Genomic DNA, 16,210 nt, shown 5'->3' with positions numbered 1-16,210 from the left:
TTTGTTGGTAGAGTGTGTGTGTGTGTGTGTGTGTGTGTGTGTGTGTGTGCGCCTCTGCAAAAATGCTCTTTTCATTAAATGATGTTTTGTGTCTGCACTTTATTTACAGTGGGGGAAATGTGTTGTTGTGTTGCAGGGATGCTGGGAACATCAAAGGAAGATTAGAACATCTGGTAAGTTCTATTCGACACCCCATCCCCCCACCCCACCCCACCTCACCCCTTTTTTCGCCCCCCTACACACACACACACACACACACACACACACACACACTTTGATATCTGCATTCTTAATGAAACCTCCGGAATTGAAGCTGAATACCTGCAGCTAACAGGCAGAGAGAGAGATACAGAGAAAACAGACAAAACAGGGATAGAGGGAGGGTAGTGTCTCCCCTAGGGCCTGGTCCAGCTTTTATATTACCGTTTCATTTATCCCCAATTCTACCCCAACACACACACACACAAACACACACACACAGGGTATCCACTCATTCTGTTCTCCCTCATTTTTGCTGCCAGTTGTGGCCATTTGCAAGATTTTTAAGATTTTTTTGCATACCTGTTTGCACATGCATGCATGAAAGGAAAATGTTTTTTACTTTTCAGGCATAACTATTGGACCTACACACACACAAACACTCACACACACACTCATGCTCATGCTCCCTCTCTCCTCCTCATGTCAGCATGGGGCCCTTCCTCACTCTTATCCCATCCATGAATCGAGGGCCTGCTGGAAACGCTCTCCTGGGACAACCTGAAAATTTAATGGCCAACGTTTTCAGGGTTCCTCTTGCTACTTGCTTTAATACGGGGTCAGAGTGCCGTGCAACAAAGTGAAAAGGTTCTCTCTCCTCTTTTTGGGTGGGAAGGAACCAAGGTTTGATGTGCCCCGTATTCCAGGGGATGAATTATAGACAGGGGTCAGCGAGGGTCCTGGCTCTCTGTGGATGTCACATGCCCTCCCTCCCTTGCCTCCCTGCATACTAAACTGCAGCTCCCAGCACCCTACGCAAATGACCCCCCGCCCCACCATGCACTACGCAAATGACCCTGAATATGCCACACAAATGACTGACCTCGAAATTCAAACAGTTCTCAGTAACTCTCTACTTCAGCGAGCGGCAGATCCGATAACTTGACCTCAGATCATATCCTTACGATCAGTCACAGAATTGTTCTTTAATGTTGAGTTATTTTATTGACTGTATTCATATCTCTGTATCCCGATTTGACCGCTTATGACAGGTAGGATACAGAGGCACTGGTGGGGTACAGCGTTCTTTTGGTCTAGTTTGGGTTCAGAGATGTGGATGGGAGGGTCTGTAGGTGTGATTGATGTAGTACTCCATAAAATGTGCTGTGAATTATTCAAGAGAGGATTACGTGCATAAACAGCATTAATCAATATGTGTATTGGCACTTAGATCTTGGCAAACATTAGGGATCCTGTGTCTCATGTTGAGATGAGTCTTCCTCTTAAAGGCATGTGAAGGAATGTGAAATAATTTACATAAGGCATAAGTGATACTGGGGCCAGCATACAGTACGGGAAAATATCCCTACAAGTACTGTATGTCTGAGAGAAGAAACAAATGAGTGCGCAGTTGTTTCATGTTTTCACACTTCATGCACAGTCATCTGGCCAAAGTCACCTTGAATTAAATATCTTTGTATTATTTCATCATTTTTAACAAATTCCCTTAGGTTATACGGAAAAGCAGTATTGTCATTTACACAATCGCGTTCTCACAGGGATCGCTATTGCACACGAGTACATTTGTGTTAATGTTTCTGGCAGGGGTTACTGCAGACAGTTTGCATGTGTGTTTTGTATAGTTTTTTCACTAAGTGGACCTATAGGGACAGATTATCTAATGTTTGCATTTGATTCTTAGTTACTGCTGTGTCTTTATACTCATCAGGATGGTTCAGGAGTTAAACATTACACATTTACACACACAGAGAGAGACACACACTCATACACACAAACACACATTTGTATGTTTACCATTGCATTTTTTGTATATACGTCTCAGGGAATTTGAATACCTGAATACTGAGTGTTTGAATTTATGGGTGTGTTTATGCTTATGGGGAGATTGCACCCCAGTAGTCAGCTGCCTGGGGAGTGCAAGACTCTGATTACGATTCGGGACAGAGAACTGTAAATAATGGAGCGCGTCTCCCTCTGAGGTAGAGTTGCAGAGCTGTTCGAAATGTTGTTTCCCCTCAATCCCTCACATATACATCCCTGTAGATTTCTAAGCAGGCATTTATGACTCTCTCTTGATGTACTGCTCTTAAGATTAGTGCATCAACCATATTGACACTTATCATGGTGTCGTTAAGCTCGAGCCATATTATTCTTTTAGCCAACTACCTTGAACCTAGAATTACTTTTTATTTTTTAAAATAATAATTACTTTGGAGAAGTGTTTTAACTGCTGTTGTTTACCCCTAACAAAAAACATTTTTGTAGAATATTCACACCACTGTGACAATCAACCCTCTGTTCAAATTATTCTGGCGCTTGATTTTTCTTGATGAATACTAAAGTTACCTCCTCCTTTTAAGTTAACTATGTGAGTGAATGACTGGTGCAGTAATTAGGTGGGTAATTAAGATTTATGTGGTATGAGGTTTGTTTTATTGTCCATGTTTGTCTTGTTTTTGTATTTCAGCAGATTGACTGAACGCGATCAGTAGCAATGCAGAGAAAAAGACTGTTGTTAATTGCTCCCAGTGCTCTGCTGCGTTAGTTTCTTCTTTTGTACACACACGCGCGCACACACACACACACACACACGGAAGCACCTAAGTTTGAGTCCAGCAATTCTTTGCTCTGGGAGAAATGGAGCGATAGTGAAAGAGGTGGCCTGCAGCAGCTAATCAGTCCAGATGCACAGCTTCTTAGAGTGAAGAAGAAGAAAGCCAGGAGCTCAATCAATACACGAAGAATCAGCCTCATCAGGATTACTCGCTCAATCAGCAGCTGTACCCACCGTTCTAACCATGCACACTGCCCAAGGATGGATAGAAAAAGAAGAGAGGTGTAGGGGTAAAAAAAAAAGGGGGGAAAGAGGGAGATGTCGATGGTGTGGGGATGGGAGGTTGAATAGGACGTCATGTTTGAAGGGCTGTTCACAGGTCAGTCCAATGTTGCAGGTTGAGTCGTAATTCAGAGAAAAATGCGTGAAAGAAATAATAGACTCCTTAAAAAGTTCTCTACAGAAAAAAACTTTTTTATTTCATCATTTTTACAGCCCCAGTGTAAATAGAATTGTTTGCATATGACCAGTAGATACAGCAGTCGTACATAAAGGGGTGATTTAGGCATTCATCATGTGCCCCCTGATTTTTCTGGCCACATCTCATACCTACACATTTCCAATTAGATGACAGAATATCCAGTTCACACAGCTGTTTTGCTGGCTCTGTTGTCAGTTAAATGTTTGATCTAATTTCTCAGTGTCGGGTAGCTGTCTCTTTACTAATGCTATAAGCCTGTCAATAATTCAGACCGTTATTGCCCGAATGACCTTTAAAACCTTCATTAGCGTTAGAACAGTTCAGTGACCTGGTTTCACCTTCAGAAGAGCAAAGTATTAAGAGCTCTTTTCAGGTATCTCCTTATTGTTTTTAATGTCATGATGACACAGAAATGTATACAAAATAAAACGAATTGCAGACTTTTTGAATCTCAGATTTTTTTAATTATAACTTTTTATAGAGATTTTTATTAGTTTTGCACAAGCGTTCAAACACTCCATTTTATTGGATAAAATATTGTGCAGCTTTGACATTTTATTTTTGCATTACAAGGAAGTGTCTTTGTCTCTCTCTGAAACAGTAAAGTAGCAACGATGGGCTTCTCTTGATAATGCGTCATCAGACCGCTGCACACACATGGCTTTCTTCATGGCATTCGGCTGATGTCTTCCGAGTGTCCCTTTGTGAGTTGAAGAGTTTACTGAGGCAAACAGCCTGGTCGGCCTACTGACAGATAGAAATCAGCAGCTGTGTGCAGGACAAACACAAACCAAGAATGTGACAAACCTGGCATCGCTGGATATGGCAGCGAGTTGACCCAGAGCGGTCTTAAGCGTAAAATACGAGAAGTTCAGGAGGGTTCAGAGCTTAGAACGATGATCATTTCTTTTCTTTACTCTGCTTGTGTCCATTTTGTCAGACCTTAATTGTCTCATCAAACATTTTGTCTTTATCTCTTTCTGTATCTCTTTCCTCTCTCTTTGTATTTTTTTTTGTCTCTGTCTGTCTTTCGTCCTCCCTAATATGATTGTATAGGATAAAGAGGTGAAAACAGCACAGAGAGAGAGAGAGAGAGAGAGATTCTGGACAGATAAAGGAGAGAAAGAGGGTGGGGGGGGGGTGTTGATAATCTGCAAACAGATTTCCATGCTTATTACACTAATGATTTCATGATATTTGATGTGATGGCAGGGGTTGGGAGGATGTGGAAGCACGGATGGAGGCGGGAGTAGGGGGGGGGGTGTCTTTCTCAGTCTCTCTCATCTCGACGGCGCAGCTAAATGATGGAGTAATTTGAGTGACCTCTGACTTGGGGCAGGCCCAGACATAATTGCATGTCATTCTGGCACGGAAGGAGGGATAGGAGAGGGGGAGGGGGGAGAGGGGGGGGCTTCACAAAATACAAAGTATCCCCCCCGTCTTTCCCTCCTTTCTGGCGTCTCACTTGTTTTTCTGTGTCTCCTTCTTTTCATGTGTGCCCATCACTGCCTTACTCTCCATCTTGTACCCCCGTCTCACCATGGCTCGCTCGTCGAGTGTTTCCAAAAAAGAAAAACACCCCCTAAACAAAAGAAAGATTGCATTAATTTTCAAATGATGATATTACAGTAAGCGCGGAGATCTCATATATCAAAACGTGAGAACTACTCCCTTACTGTATGTGCTTCATCTTAATGGTATCGCTGGATGTCAAGGGCATGGAGGAAATTAAATCGGAAAGTGCAGATAGACCAAAGAAGATATTATCTCTGGATGATTGCGGTTTTGATAGGTATTCCAGTGAATTTCATTTTCTCCGGATGGGGAGAAGATGAGTTAGCCTGCACATTTGCTCATTTTTCTTCTACATGATTTATGTGAGTTGAGTATAAAACTCTCTCCTTCTCCCCCCCCACCCCCCACCGCCTCCCCCTTTATCGGGAACACATACATGCATGCGCGCACACACGCACATGGCGTAGTAAATGAATGCCTTTGAGTTGTATCTTGGTCGGGGCAGTTCCCGTGCGTGTATGTACTTTTTTTGTGCGGTTGTATGTGGGCAAACCGCAGTGCATGTTTTAGTGTGTGTGTGTGTGTGTGTGTGTTTGTACTTGTGTGTCTGTATGAATACGTGCGCCTGAGATAGCAGCAGAGCCATCAGCGGGAATGATTCCAGGGAGACGGGGGAGTGTCATTACTCAGACTTGTTTACATTCTAAATACGTAATGAAATCTTGTTGGTAATAATGACGGGAATAAAAGTTTGGGAAATTGTAAAAGTGGTGAAGTTTGAGAAATGAGCCCCGGCCTGTGAAATAGCATTTGGGGGCAGGAAACGACATTATTATGCAGTGCTCCTGCCTGCCTGAGACATGAAGATGAACTGCTGGCGGGCCATAAAATGCTGTTAGCCCCAGCCTGAAGTATGGCACATTGTAAAAGAGCCCTGATCCCATATTGCCATTATATATAAAAGTATAGCCATACACAACATTATTTTTCATATAAGATGAGCTCAGATACAGTGGCCCAGGCCCCCCAAATACATACACTGATAGGCAGATTTTTCCCCCTCCTTATAAAATATATAAATAAACATATTGCCATGGAACCCATCTCTGCCCTGATCTTATAGACCTCGATATTAAAAACAGAAATATTGCATTTTCTAGGGGCTCTGTTTTCCCCTGTCCTCTTTTGGGTATGGGATATAGTGAGTTTGTTTGGTGGGTGGAGGTGGGAGGGGGGGTTGAGGAAGAAAAAGAGATGCGGAGAAAACCCGAGCGGAATGCAACAAATGAAAGAAAATGGAAACAGATGAAGACTTTAAAAACATAATGAGATGAATATTGAGCATATCAACTCCAGCATAAAGAGAGTTAGTTGAGGTGGGCGCCGCGTTTGTGTATATTGAAACTGTTTATTGACAGAAAATAATGGCTACAGTGGTGCAATTAAGATTTATGTTACAGTAGATGGACTGATGATGTCATTGATGTCACATTTTTCCTCAAGTTAGTTTTTTGAAGACATTTGAAACTGTCAGGTGAGTTTATGCAAACCCACATTTCATTCATTGATTCATTCAGACTCTTTACTTTTTAAGTAGGATATAGGAAGCAGGAAAGAAGGGATAACAACTCTGTTTGAAGAAGAGTGTAGCTGTGTTTTACTGGATTTTTAGGATGATTTGCCAGGCAGCCAGTGGAGACTACTGGAAGTTACTGGTCAGGACCAAGAAATATTTCGGCACATAATCCTCTGTAAAACTGTAAATTATCGTATTCACACTTTGGTTTTTATACAGATTAAACAAATGAGATATGTTAATCAATGAGCTTTAGAGGTGCTGATAGGTGGATTTTGTTATCTTTGAGCAGAGCCAGACCAGCTGCTTTCCCCTGCTGGAGAGTGGTATCAATTTTCTCATTTAGTTATTGGCAAGAAAGTGAATAAGCTGATTTCCCAAAAATGTCTGACTTTTTCTTTAAAGAGATGCACTTGCAAGTGTTTGGGATGCTAGCTCTCTAGAAAATGTACATGACAAAGATGAGATAGACATAGACAAAGTAACCTATGTGTCCAACTGGATTCTCTTTGTCCTTCTTGCTAACACTCAGGCACACACCATTCTGAGTCATATTATGTAACTTGGCTCATCTCGGCAATAAGATAATGACAACTTAGCTTCAAAATAAATAATTTTTGATCACATATATCTAAGTATGTCCAAGATATGTAGGAGATAAATCTTAAAAAAGACAAAATATGTTTTGTTTTCAGTGGCAGAGACCACATTCTCTGTTTTCAGTGGAACTTAACCTCGAGGATAATAAAGAACTGAACAGTGAATGAATATGTTATCTCAGAACTAAACCAAGCTATATTTATTTAACCTTTTTTTCAAATTTATGAATAGGGTTATAATTAGATTAGAAGAACAACTAATACCTTTCCTTTGCAACAAAATTTTTTTTTACTCACTCTTATGTTCTCATTTTCAGTTGTAATTTTCCAAAAACATCGATGTTAAACTTTTTAAAAACTTTTTCAGGATCCTGATTTTATTTGTTCATGGTGCCATATGCTGAACATCTCATGTTCTGTTGACCACCACTAGGTGCTGCTACTTGGAGCTACCTGGTAGATGTTAGTTTACTGTGTCTGCAGAATCCAGAACTTAACTAATCATCAGGACGACCAGCAGTCCCCCCTCCTCTCTCTCTCTCTCTCTCTCTCTGACCTACAGTGTCTGTCTACCCTTTCATTGCTTCATTGTCCCGCCCTCTCCGCTCGGTCTCTTCCTCACTTCCTTTGTTTCGGTCGATGTCTCACCTGAGCCGGTAGACTGACTAGAACTGGGTTAATGTAAATTGGCAGATAACGTGAGGGGAGGTTGTGTTAATGTGTCGGTGATCTGCCTGCATGTGCACTGATGTGTTTTGCTATTCAGCCTTGCTATTGCACTTTTAAAGCGATATCCTTTAAAAGTTTTATTCTATTCTGTTTTCCCTCTGTCTCCTTCTGTGCCATCATGTATATTAACTCCTGTTGTGGTGTAGTACGATCAAGGGAGTAAATCATTTAGTAAGACAGCAGTCTGACCATCTGACCAGAGAAGGCCTATCTGACCGCTCTGCTTCTCTGGGTCTGGTCTAACGGGCCTTTATTCATCTGCTGACCCACCATACTCTGCTTTGTCTGGTCAGCCTCAAGCCCAATAACAATAATGTTAATAGTCCCTTGGACCAGCTCATGACTAGAAATGGATAACATTTCCTGCACGCTGTACCTCATTATACACAGCATAGCATTGTTTTTACTGAGCCCATTGAGAGTTATTTATTTTTCTAATGGGACGTGTTTATTTTTGACTAATGGGACAGGCGCTAGGCACTTCGGTTCAGCAAAGCATGTCTCATTGTGTCTGTCATCACTGCAATCCTGGTCGCTGGAGTCCTACTGTGAGTCTACTGGACTTCCTCTCTCGTACCAGGGCAAGAGCTAGCCCTGAGTCAAGCGTAAATAATTGAAGTAGAGGGTGAATGGTAATGTTGGCATTAATAGTGCAGCATACACTGCAAATCTGTTCATGGCAGATGTTTTTAAAGCAGGATGTGTGTAAAAAGGTTGTTCTGTCACACCTATAGAGAGAGGAAAAGCTATTGTTGTTTAAAATAATACCTGCACCATGTCAACGTCTTAAACCCCAACTCACCCCACACCTTGGAATCGGGGGGCTGTGTCAAACAATTGCTATAACTTTCTGAAACCGACAATCTTGACATTTGACATGCCCACTTCACGCAGCGATTTGCCAAATGTTTTGAGGTGAGAAATAAGCAGAGTTTGAACACTAAGATTCTTTACGCAACAACTTCTGTCACTTCTCATGTATATAACTGAGTACAACACGAAAAATTGTCTGAAAGTGTGCGCCGTTATCCCATGTTTAAAGAATTCAATTGTTTGAAATAGTCGAATTTTGTCTCTCTTGTATTTCTCAGATCCTGATCAGTTGTGCTGGATGTGATTGTTGGAAATTAATGTGTCTTTATGTAACTTAGTGACATCTATTGTACACTGCCATTTTGGCCAGGTCTCCCTTGTAAAAGAGATAATGTATCTCAAGAGACTTCCTGGTTAGGTAAAGATTAATTTAAAACAACAGTTTTTGCAGATATGACGGTTGGCTTTTCAACTCAACTTGGATTGTGGCTGTTCAGACCAGCCATAAACACCTCTTGTACAAACTAGTTATTTTTGAGTATACCCCCGCCTTTAAAACAACCACAGCTCAGATGGTCTTTTAATCGAAGGGTATGTGGCAGTCTGTCCGCATGTTGTGACTGAATCTCAAACCTGCCAGCTCCTTGTACGGGAGCTCAGTCGGTCGGTGTGTGAATGTGTGCGTGGGTGAACGAGAAGCATTGTGAAGCACTTTGTTCTGCCCCCAGGTTAAAAATTATGGATAAGTGCAGGCCATTTACTCTTTGTATGGCTCTGTAACACCTGTGCAATGTCATTTGAAAGTCGTCAGATGGTATCTCCTGTTTCAAGTCCTTGCCTGGGCAAATCAAACCAAAATTAAATAATAAAAGTCTCTACATTTCTTCTTTGTAAAACTTTTTTTCCTCACAACTGTGCAAAACGCTTTTTCTTCATCTTCTACTTTCTTGCTCTTTAAATTTCTCTCTCACCTTCTGCTCTCCTCTTCACACTCTTCTTCCTCTTTGTCTGCTATATTTCCTGAGCTCTGGGGAAAACAAAAGCAACTTTCTGTCTGGTCTTTTGTCCCCCTCTGCCTGTTTCCCCCTTTACTCACAGTGTGATCATCTAAAGCCCCTGTAAGGAAAGTGCTGCTCATTTCCAAGTACTTCCACCCTACACACACACACACACACACACACACACACACACACACACACACACACACACACACACACACAGTACTTCTCTCGGTGTCTCATGTTTGTTTGTGTGCGTTGGAAAGGCACGGTTCTAATTGAGGGGCGAAGGCACTTCAGATGCAGCGGGTGCCTCTCTCCCAGTGGGGGGAACACAGATCTGCCTCTGGGGAGCACAATTAACGCCTTTTTATTGTTTACTAATGAATTACACACAGAGGAAGCGGGCATGCATGTGTGAATTAGAGAGAAAAATAGAGAAGCGAAAACATGTAATGTCGTGTGTGTGGGTTCTGTATCATTATGTTTGCTTAGTTGTAAGCTGACTTTTGAGTACCTTTTTACATTAGTTGTGATGATAATTTGATATTAATTAGCCTGTTTCTGCCTCCATTTGGTATTATAGGCAGGAAGCCCACTCTCTTGTCCTGATTTTTCTTTTTTTTCTCTCTCTCTCTCTCTCTTCTCTGCATTTATTTCAAGGGTAATTCAACGCTGAATCACAGACAATTGCTGATACTCCGCTTAAACTTTAAAACATGTTGCACACCTCACAGTAATTGATGGTAAAGCAGGTGTTTTTCCATTCGCAGGAGATAGGAAGTAGTCGCTTTGACATCACTGATTGTAGTGTTGTAATAAGCGCAACTCGCTTGAACGTTTCAACCCGTTTCTGTTCTGTCTGATTCAATGTTGTTACCCTTGAAGAGCTGGCAGGAGTGCGCGTTTATGTGTGTGCAAGCGTTGAGGATGCACGGACTTAAGGCCAATGTAAACAAATGCTAATGTAATTACTGAGGGGGCGTTGTAATAAACTGTAACTAAGATGATTGCACAGAACACAATGATCAGGTTAGTTAAGCTGTGATGTCTCATTGCTTTAGATTACTGTTTGTACCGGGACTGATTTCTGTGTCCAAGCTCAGCCCTCTACCATGTAACTGATTTTTATTTTGCAGCATGTAATCCCTTCTTTTGCTGTAAAACAGTTCCTGTAAATGCAAAGGTGCCAGAAAAACAAAAAAAAAATAAGACTGAATTGTGCCCTCTTCACTTCCTCTTGCAGGGGATGGGAAGTGTGTGTGTGTGTGTGTATATACATATCTGTGTGTGGGTGAAGGCCTCAAGTGTTGTTCAGCTTCTCCAGCATAATAGTGATTGGTAATTTCAGCTGTCGAGCACTGCCAGCCAGCGTGAGCGTGATCCACTATGTCACCTGCTACAGGGGATACACACACACACACATCCATGTTGCATTAAGTGTGCGTCAGTCTGTGTCTGTGCGGTGCCTTGATGTGTGTTCCATCTAGGATATAGCACCCTGACATCGCTACATTAAAGGGGGTCATTATATTTCCATGACTGCCACCGAAAAGTGACGTTTTTACAAAGTGACAAGTTTACAGTTTGATAAATCAGATTTTTTTGCTGTGGGTGGGGTGGGGGAGCCGGTTGAAGGAACGGTAGGAGGAAGAAGCTGGGTTGTCTGCGGAGGAGGAGGAGGAGGAGGAGGAGGAGGAGGAGGAGGAGGGAGGAAACGCTGCCTGTCAGCGACGCCCCGGCCCTGTCGTCTAAATGATGCTCCCAGGCAGCGGATTCAGATCCCATCCCCATTAGCATTTAATTTCTCTCTAATCCTACACACAGTCTACGCCGCTGCATGGTAACGAGGGCCGCTGTGCCACGGCAGCACCGAAAAAACCTCCGAGAGCAATCTGCAGCGCGCTCGCCTTTTATAGCTCCGCGCCCTGTCGTAGCCATCATTCTTCCTTGACAATTAAGACCCTCAAATCTAATAGCAGTGATATTGGAATTACAGCAAGGCCCTTTTGAGGGCATGTCAGGAAAAAGGGCTGTGCCTCCCAATACAGCTGTCAAAGCACAAGGCCCTCCCCCCGCTTATGCCCGCTAAGCGTTTCTGATGCGCACATACACACACACACACACATACACACTCACACACACACACACACACGATAGGAAGGGGAATATGTTGAGGCTTTGGCTGTGATCTTTTTAAAATGTGCTCTCTGTGCCCTCTTATCCAACTCTCCAAAGACTTGTTACAGCAGCTTTTGTTTTCTCTCTTCTCTTCTCACTTCTCTCTCTCTCTCTCTCTCCCTCTCTCTCTCTCTCTCTCTCTCTCGCTCTCTCTTTGTCTCTAAATTTCTCTTCATCTCTTCCTCATGGATTCTCCCTGGTGTGTCAGAGATGTTGTTGCTTTCTGTTTTTCACTAGCAGGGTTTTTATAGACGACCAGACTAGTAGCACAGTGAAGTTGTCCCTCGGTACTCCACAAGGACAGTTTAAGAGAATATTCACTCTAATGGCAGTTAAAGATTATCGTGGGTAAAATATATTTTAGCCTGAGGGACACAGCAGTTTTAGAGCTAGATTACATAGATAAAGTTGTGTCAGCGTGGGGCTGTCTGTCCTGCTATGAACTGTGCTTTGTGATGTCTCAGGCAGCAGGGTGTTACACTAAATAGGTAGATCATCCTTTAAGAAGACACTTTGGAAAGACTTTGTGTTAACACGTGTCTGTCCTGCTTTAAGTGCTTTGAGCTACACACTGTTCTTCACAGCTTCTGCTGTCTGGAATATGCTCCCTACAAACATAAGACAAAAAATCAAAAGTAGATTTTCATTCAAAAAGTCACTAAACTAAATTTTGATGAATCCTACATAGATGATACTTTTAGTTGTTGCAGGTTTGGAACTTACTTATTATTTTTCTTTTCTTTTTGTTTCTATCTTGATAATTTTGTGTTTATTACTATTGTAAGTTTGTATTGTCAACCTTTTTAGAGTTGTTTCACTCATTTTCTGATCTTTATATCGGCTTGTTTTGCTTTTTCTTGTTTTATTGATCAATGTTGTTTTAAATTGCTGTTTGTTTTGTTGTTGCTGTTGTTGCGTGGACCTCAGAAAGACTGCCACCACTAATTATCTGTTATTCTGTCTGTTTTGTCTCTGCCCGTCACTCTTCTGCAGACTCCAGCAGAACAGGCTAAAGTTCGAATGCATATGGTCCTGCAGGCTGCAGGTAAGTGGGATTATCATTCTGTTTGCCATTGCCTGAAACTTGCCATTTGTGATCTCTGACTTGTTCAGGGGTGCTAGGCTGAAGACGGTGTGTGAGATGTGAGCTGCCTAGAGAGGGGTCTTTCTGCCAGAGTTTTCAAATAACGATTGAACAAAATTCTTTTCTTTGCACACAGATGTCACATTTGTTCAATTACTTCTGCCGTTATTCATAAACACTCCTCTATGACCTAGGGCTAGACAGTATGGCAAGTATTTACTATGTATTTGTGATAATTTATTTATAAAGATGCATGATATTGGATTTTTTGCCGATATCCGTTATGCCGATATTTCCAACTCATTGTGGCCGATTGCCGATACCGATACATGCACATATTTTTTTTCCAGCTGGCTGAGGAGACTTTTATGCATGCAAGCATAGATTGTGCTGAGTATGATCAAGAAAGACAATATATGAAGGAAGAACTTAGGAAGACTGGAGTTCAGGAGCTCAGCGTTCAAACTTTAATGAACTTGCCAAGTGGGTGGAGCAGTAGAGTTTTCTTTGAGTTTATTAGACAGACAGGATTAATGTGTAGGATTTAATCCCTGGTCCACACTCCGGAGCAGAAGGTGGCGGTAATGCACCTAATGCGCTGGTTGCCAAACCGCCGTTATAAACCAAAAAGAAGACCCCCCGCCCCCAACAGAGTGGTACATCCTGTCAGCCGAGGTGTTTCCTATCTGTGCAGCCGAACATAGCAGCTCCTCGACTGACTGTTTCACCCCGAAGGTCCCGGTGCTTCCTCCACAGGCTCCACTTCACTCAAGCTGCCTGTCAGATACGCTACTTCTTCCCACTTTAACCACAGTCAGGCGGCGGAGGAGAAGGCAACAAATCAGCCTCTCATAATCGGCAGAAATGGCCAATGCAGATATTTCATTTTAGAGCTTTTAACGGCCGATACCGATGACGTGCCGATAATATCGTGCATCCCTATTTATTTAAAGTACAATACAGTACTTTTAATGAACTTTTATACTGATCGATTTGGTTACTTTTATGCATATAGATAACAGGAAGCTGGCCCAGTTTTCTACTGTGGAGACATTTAGTGCAAGTATGAGTGGCAGAGTAACAGAGTCATAGACTTAAAGGTGCTGACTTTCATCCCAAGCTCGACGTCATCAAACAAGACACACTCGAGGATCATTTTCGTACTTGCACGATTTTGATTGGGAAAATCCATTTGTAAAGCCGTTTTAGAGAAAATGTATAAATATCAAGATATATACAGTATATGTCATTTTGGGGAGAAACAATATAAAATATCAAAGCTTTATATTCAGTCATTTTTCGCAGCCCTAACATACAACTTTTGCTGTATTGAGCTGGGAATGAGCCACAATCTCATATATGCAGACGCCACTTTAGACATGGACAAGTTTCATGGTTGTTTTTCCCCATATGCAGACTCACAGCACAGCTCCTGCACACACCACCACAATCTCACACACACACACACACACACACAGACAAATGCATACACCCGTTCTCCGGCTCCCCGCTCTGAGTGCTTCTGGGCCCATATTCACTGCAGCTTAATTTCAAACACTCCCTCCAGTACATAAGTCATAGATGTCACCATACAAGCGGTGTATATATTCCAGTGTGTATTCGAGGGGTAGAGTTGCGAGCCAGATGTGACAGGCAGAGATTGACTGTGGAGAAAGATGTCTTCATGTTTACAGTCATGCGCACACACATACACGGACTCGCACTTCAGAACAGGGCTCTAATTTCACCACAGGAAATATATGAAAGAACCAGGCGTCTATACATCATCTATAAAGCACCCAGCAGCCACACACTTACCTCACTTAAGACTTGTTCAGCCTCAGCGTAGGACAGGTCACAGAACAACGCCACTGCGGTCTCACAGGCTCAAACGTTCGGATTCTCTTTTGCATACATAACATATTTCATCATATTTTGACATTTTACATACATACATACATACAATTTTTTGGAGTGGGAGGCAATTTAACTTACAGCAGGTTTTTAAAAAAAAAATGGAAGTTTCCCCTCGCTCAGTTATGTTTTCAAATGTGTATCAGACACCCCACACTCCCTGCCACCTCAAGGCAGGGTTGCACTAATGGTGGCGAGGCATCATAAAATTGAGCATGTGGCTTTGAGTGCAGTGAGCCAGACTGGTGCAGACACAGGCCCAGGGCCAGACGCAGGACTAGAGGAGAGGCTTTAATGCACTGGACATGTCTCTGGTTTTCCTCTCTTTCCTGGAGGCTTCCAAAAGAACAGGTTTATGGCTCAGTCAAAGATTGTCTTCACCAGAGAGCCTGTGCTGGCCTGTGTCAGGCCTTCGGGTGCCCATAATCATATCACACATAACGACCTACAGTAAAATACGAATGGACGGCAGATTTAAGCTTGATAAGCCAGTTTCAATTTGGTTTTTGAATTGATTTGTCATTTTATTTGTATTTTGCTGCCTTTTATGAGTAACCATTGATTGCCCTCACTAGTTTAATCAAGTATTTGTGTAATTGAGGCTGTTATATTAATATTATCTTTTTCTCAGGTCCTACGACCTTGTGGCTGCCAAATCTTCTAAACGTATCAGTCTCATATCTCTTTTGGTTCTCTCCTTTTTCTTTTATTTTGCATTTTCCTTACCCTCCAAGAAACCCTCATGTCCCACTCTGTCTCTGTCCTCCCACACTCCATCTCACTGTCTTTGTTCCAGTGTTGTTAGCGGACAGAGGGAGATATGGATGGAAATAGGGAGGGATGGAGGGCGAGAAGGAAGCAGCAGATGTTGGGAGGTTGTGTGAATGTTAATGTCCTGACGTAGCTGTGGAGCTTAAGCCTCCTCCTCCTCCTCCTTCCCTCCATTCCTCTCTGAGCGCCCGCCAGGCTTTCTCTCTCGGGGTCTCCTGACATCCTTAAAGCCTGCGGCTCTCCTCTCCTCTCCTCTTCTCCGCTCTCTTCCACTTTCTCTCCCGTCCCCTCCCTCCCTCCCTCCTTTTGTCCGTCTATGGACTCTCTCTAGTCAGTAGAGAGCAGATCATCCCATGGCTAAAGCGGCTCAGGCCTTTGTGTTGGGGGGCTCTGTGGACCTGTAATGAGCCCCCTTGGCTGGCCCGCTGGCCTGCTTAGCGCTCACTGGGGGCTTTGAGAGAGAGAGAAGGGGGTGTGTGTGTGTGTGTGTCTGTGCGTGTGCGTGTGTGTGTGTGGATGATGAGGAGGTGAGAGGAGGAGGGCAACACTGGCCCCCAATGAAAGAGCTGGATGGATATGTTTATGGGTCACTTCCTGCTTGGCCTACATATCAAACACACATTTGCGCGTGCACACACAAACAAATGCACACACACATTACACCCCATATTTTCAAAACATTTAATCAATAATCAGAATTTTCCCAATTTCATTATTTGTAACTTTAAATGTACATGACTTTATTAATAAAACAGACTTATTATTTTCACAGTATG

General features: G+C 42.6%; 1 protein-coding gene across 6 annotated transcripts in view; it reads left to right on the top strand.

Annotated features, from left to right (window-relative positions):
* The window catches only part of rsrc1 (arginine/serine-rich coiled-coil 1), a 227,082-nt gene that overhangs the window by 149,392 nt on the left and 61,480 nt on the right, over nt 1-16,210 (top strand). For all 6 annotated transcript variants that reach the window (XM_067594742.1, XM_067594743.1, XM_067594747.1 and 3 more), the window contains 2 exons: nt 137-173; nt 12,659-12,710. In XM_067594742.1, coding sequence (XP_067450843.1) covers nt 137-173; nt 12,659-12,710 — 89 coding nt within the window. The remainder of the gene's footprint in view (nt 1-136; nt 174-12,658; nt 12,711-16,210) is intronic.

Source organism: Thunnus thynnus, chromosome 7 (assembly GCF_963924715.1).
Source record: "Thunnus thynnus chromosome 7, fThuThy2.1, whole genome shotgun sequence".
In the NCBI taxonomy this organism is placed as follows: Eukaryota; Metazoa; Chordata; class Actinopteri; order Scombriformes; family Scombridae; genus Thunnus; species Thunnus thynnus.
Note: the sequence above shows the minus strand (reverse complement) of the source record. Positions and strands in the feature narration are given on the sequence as shown.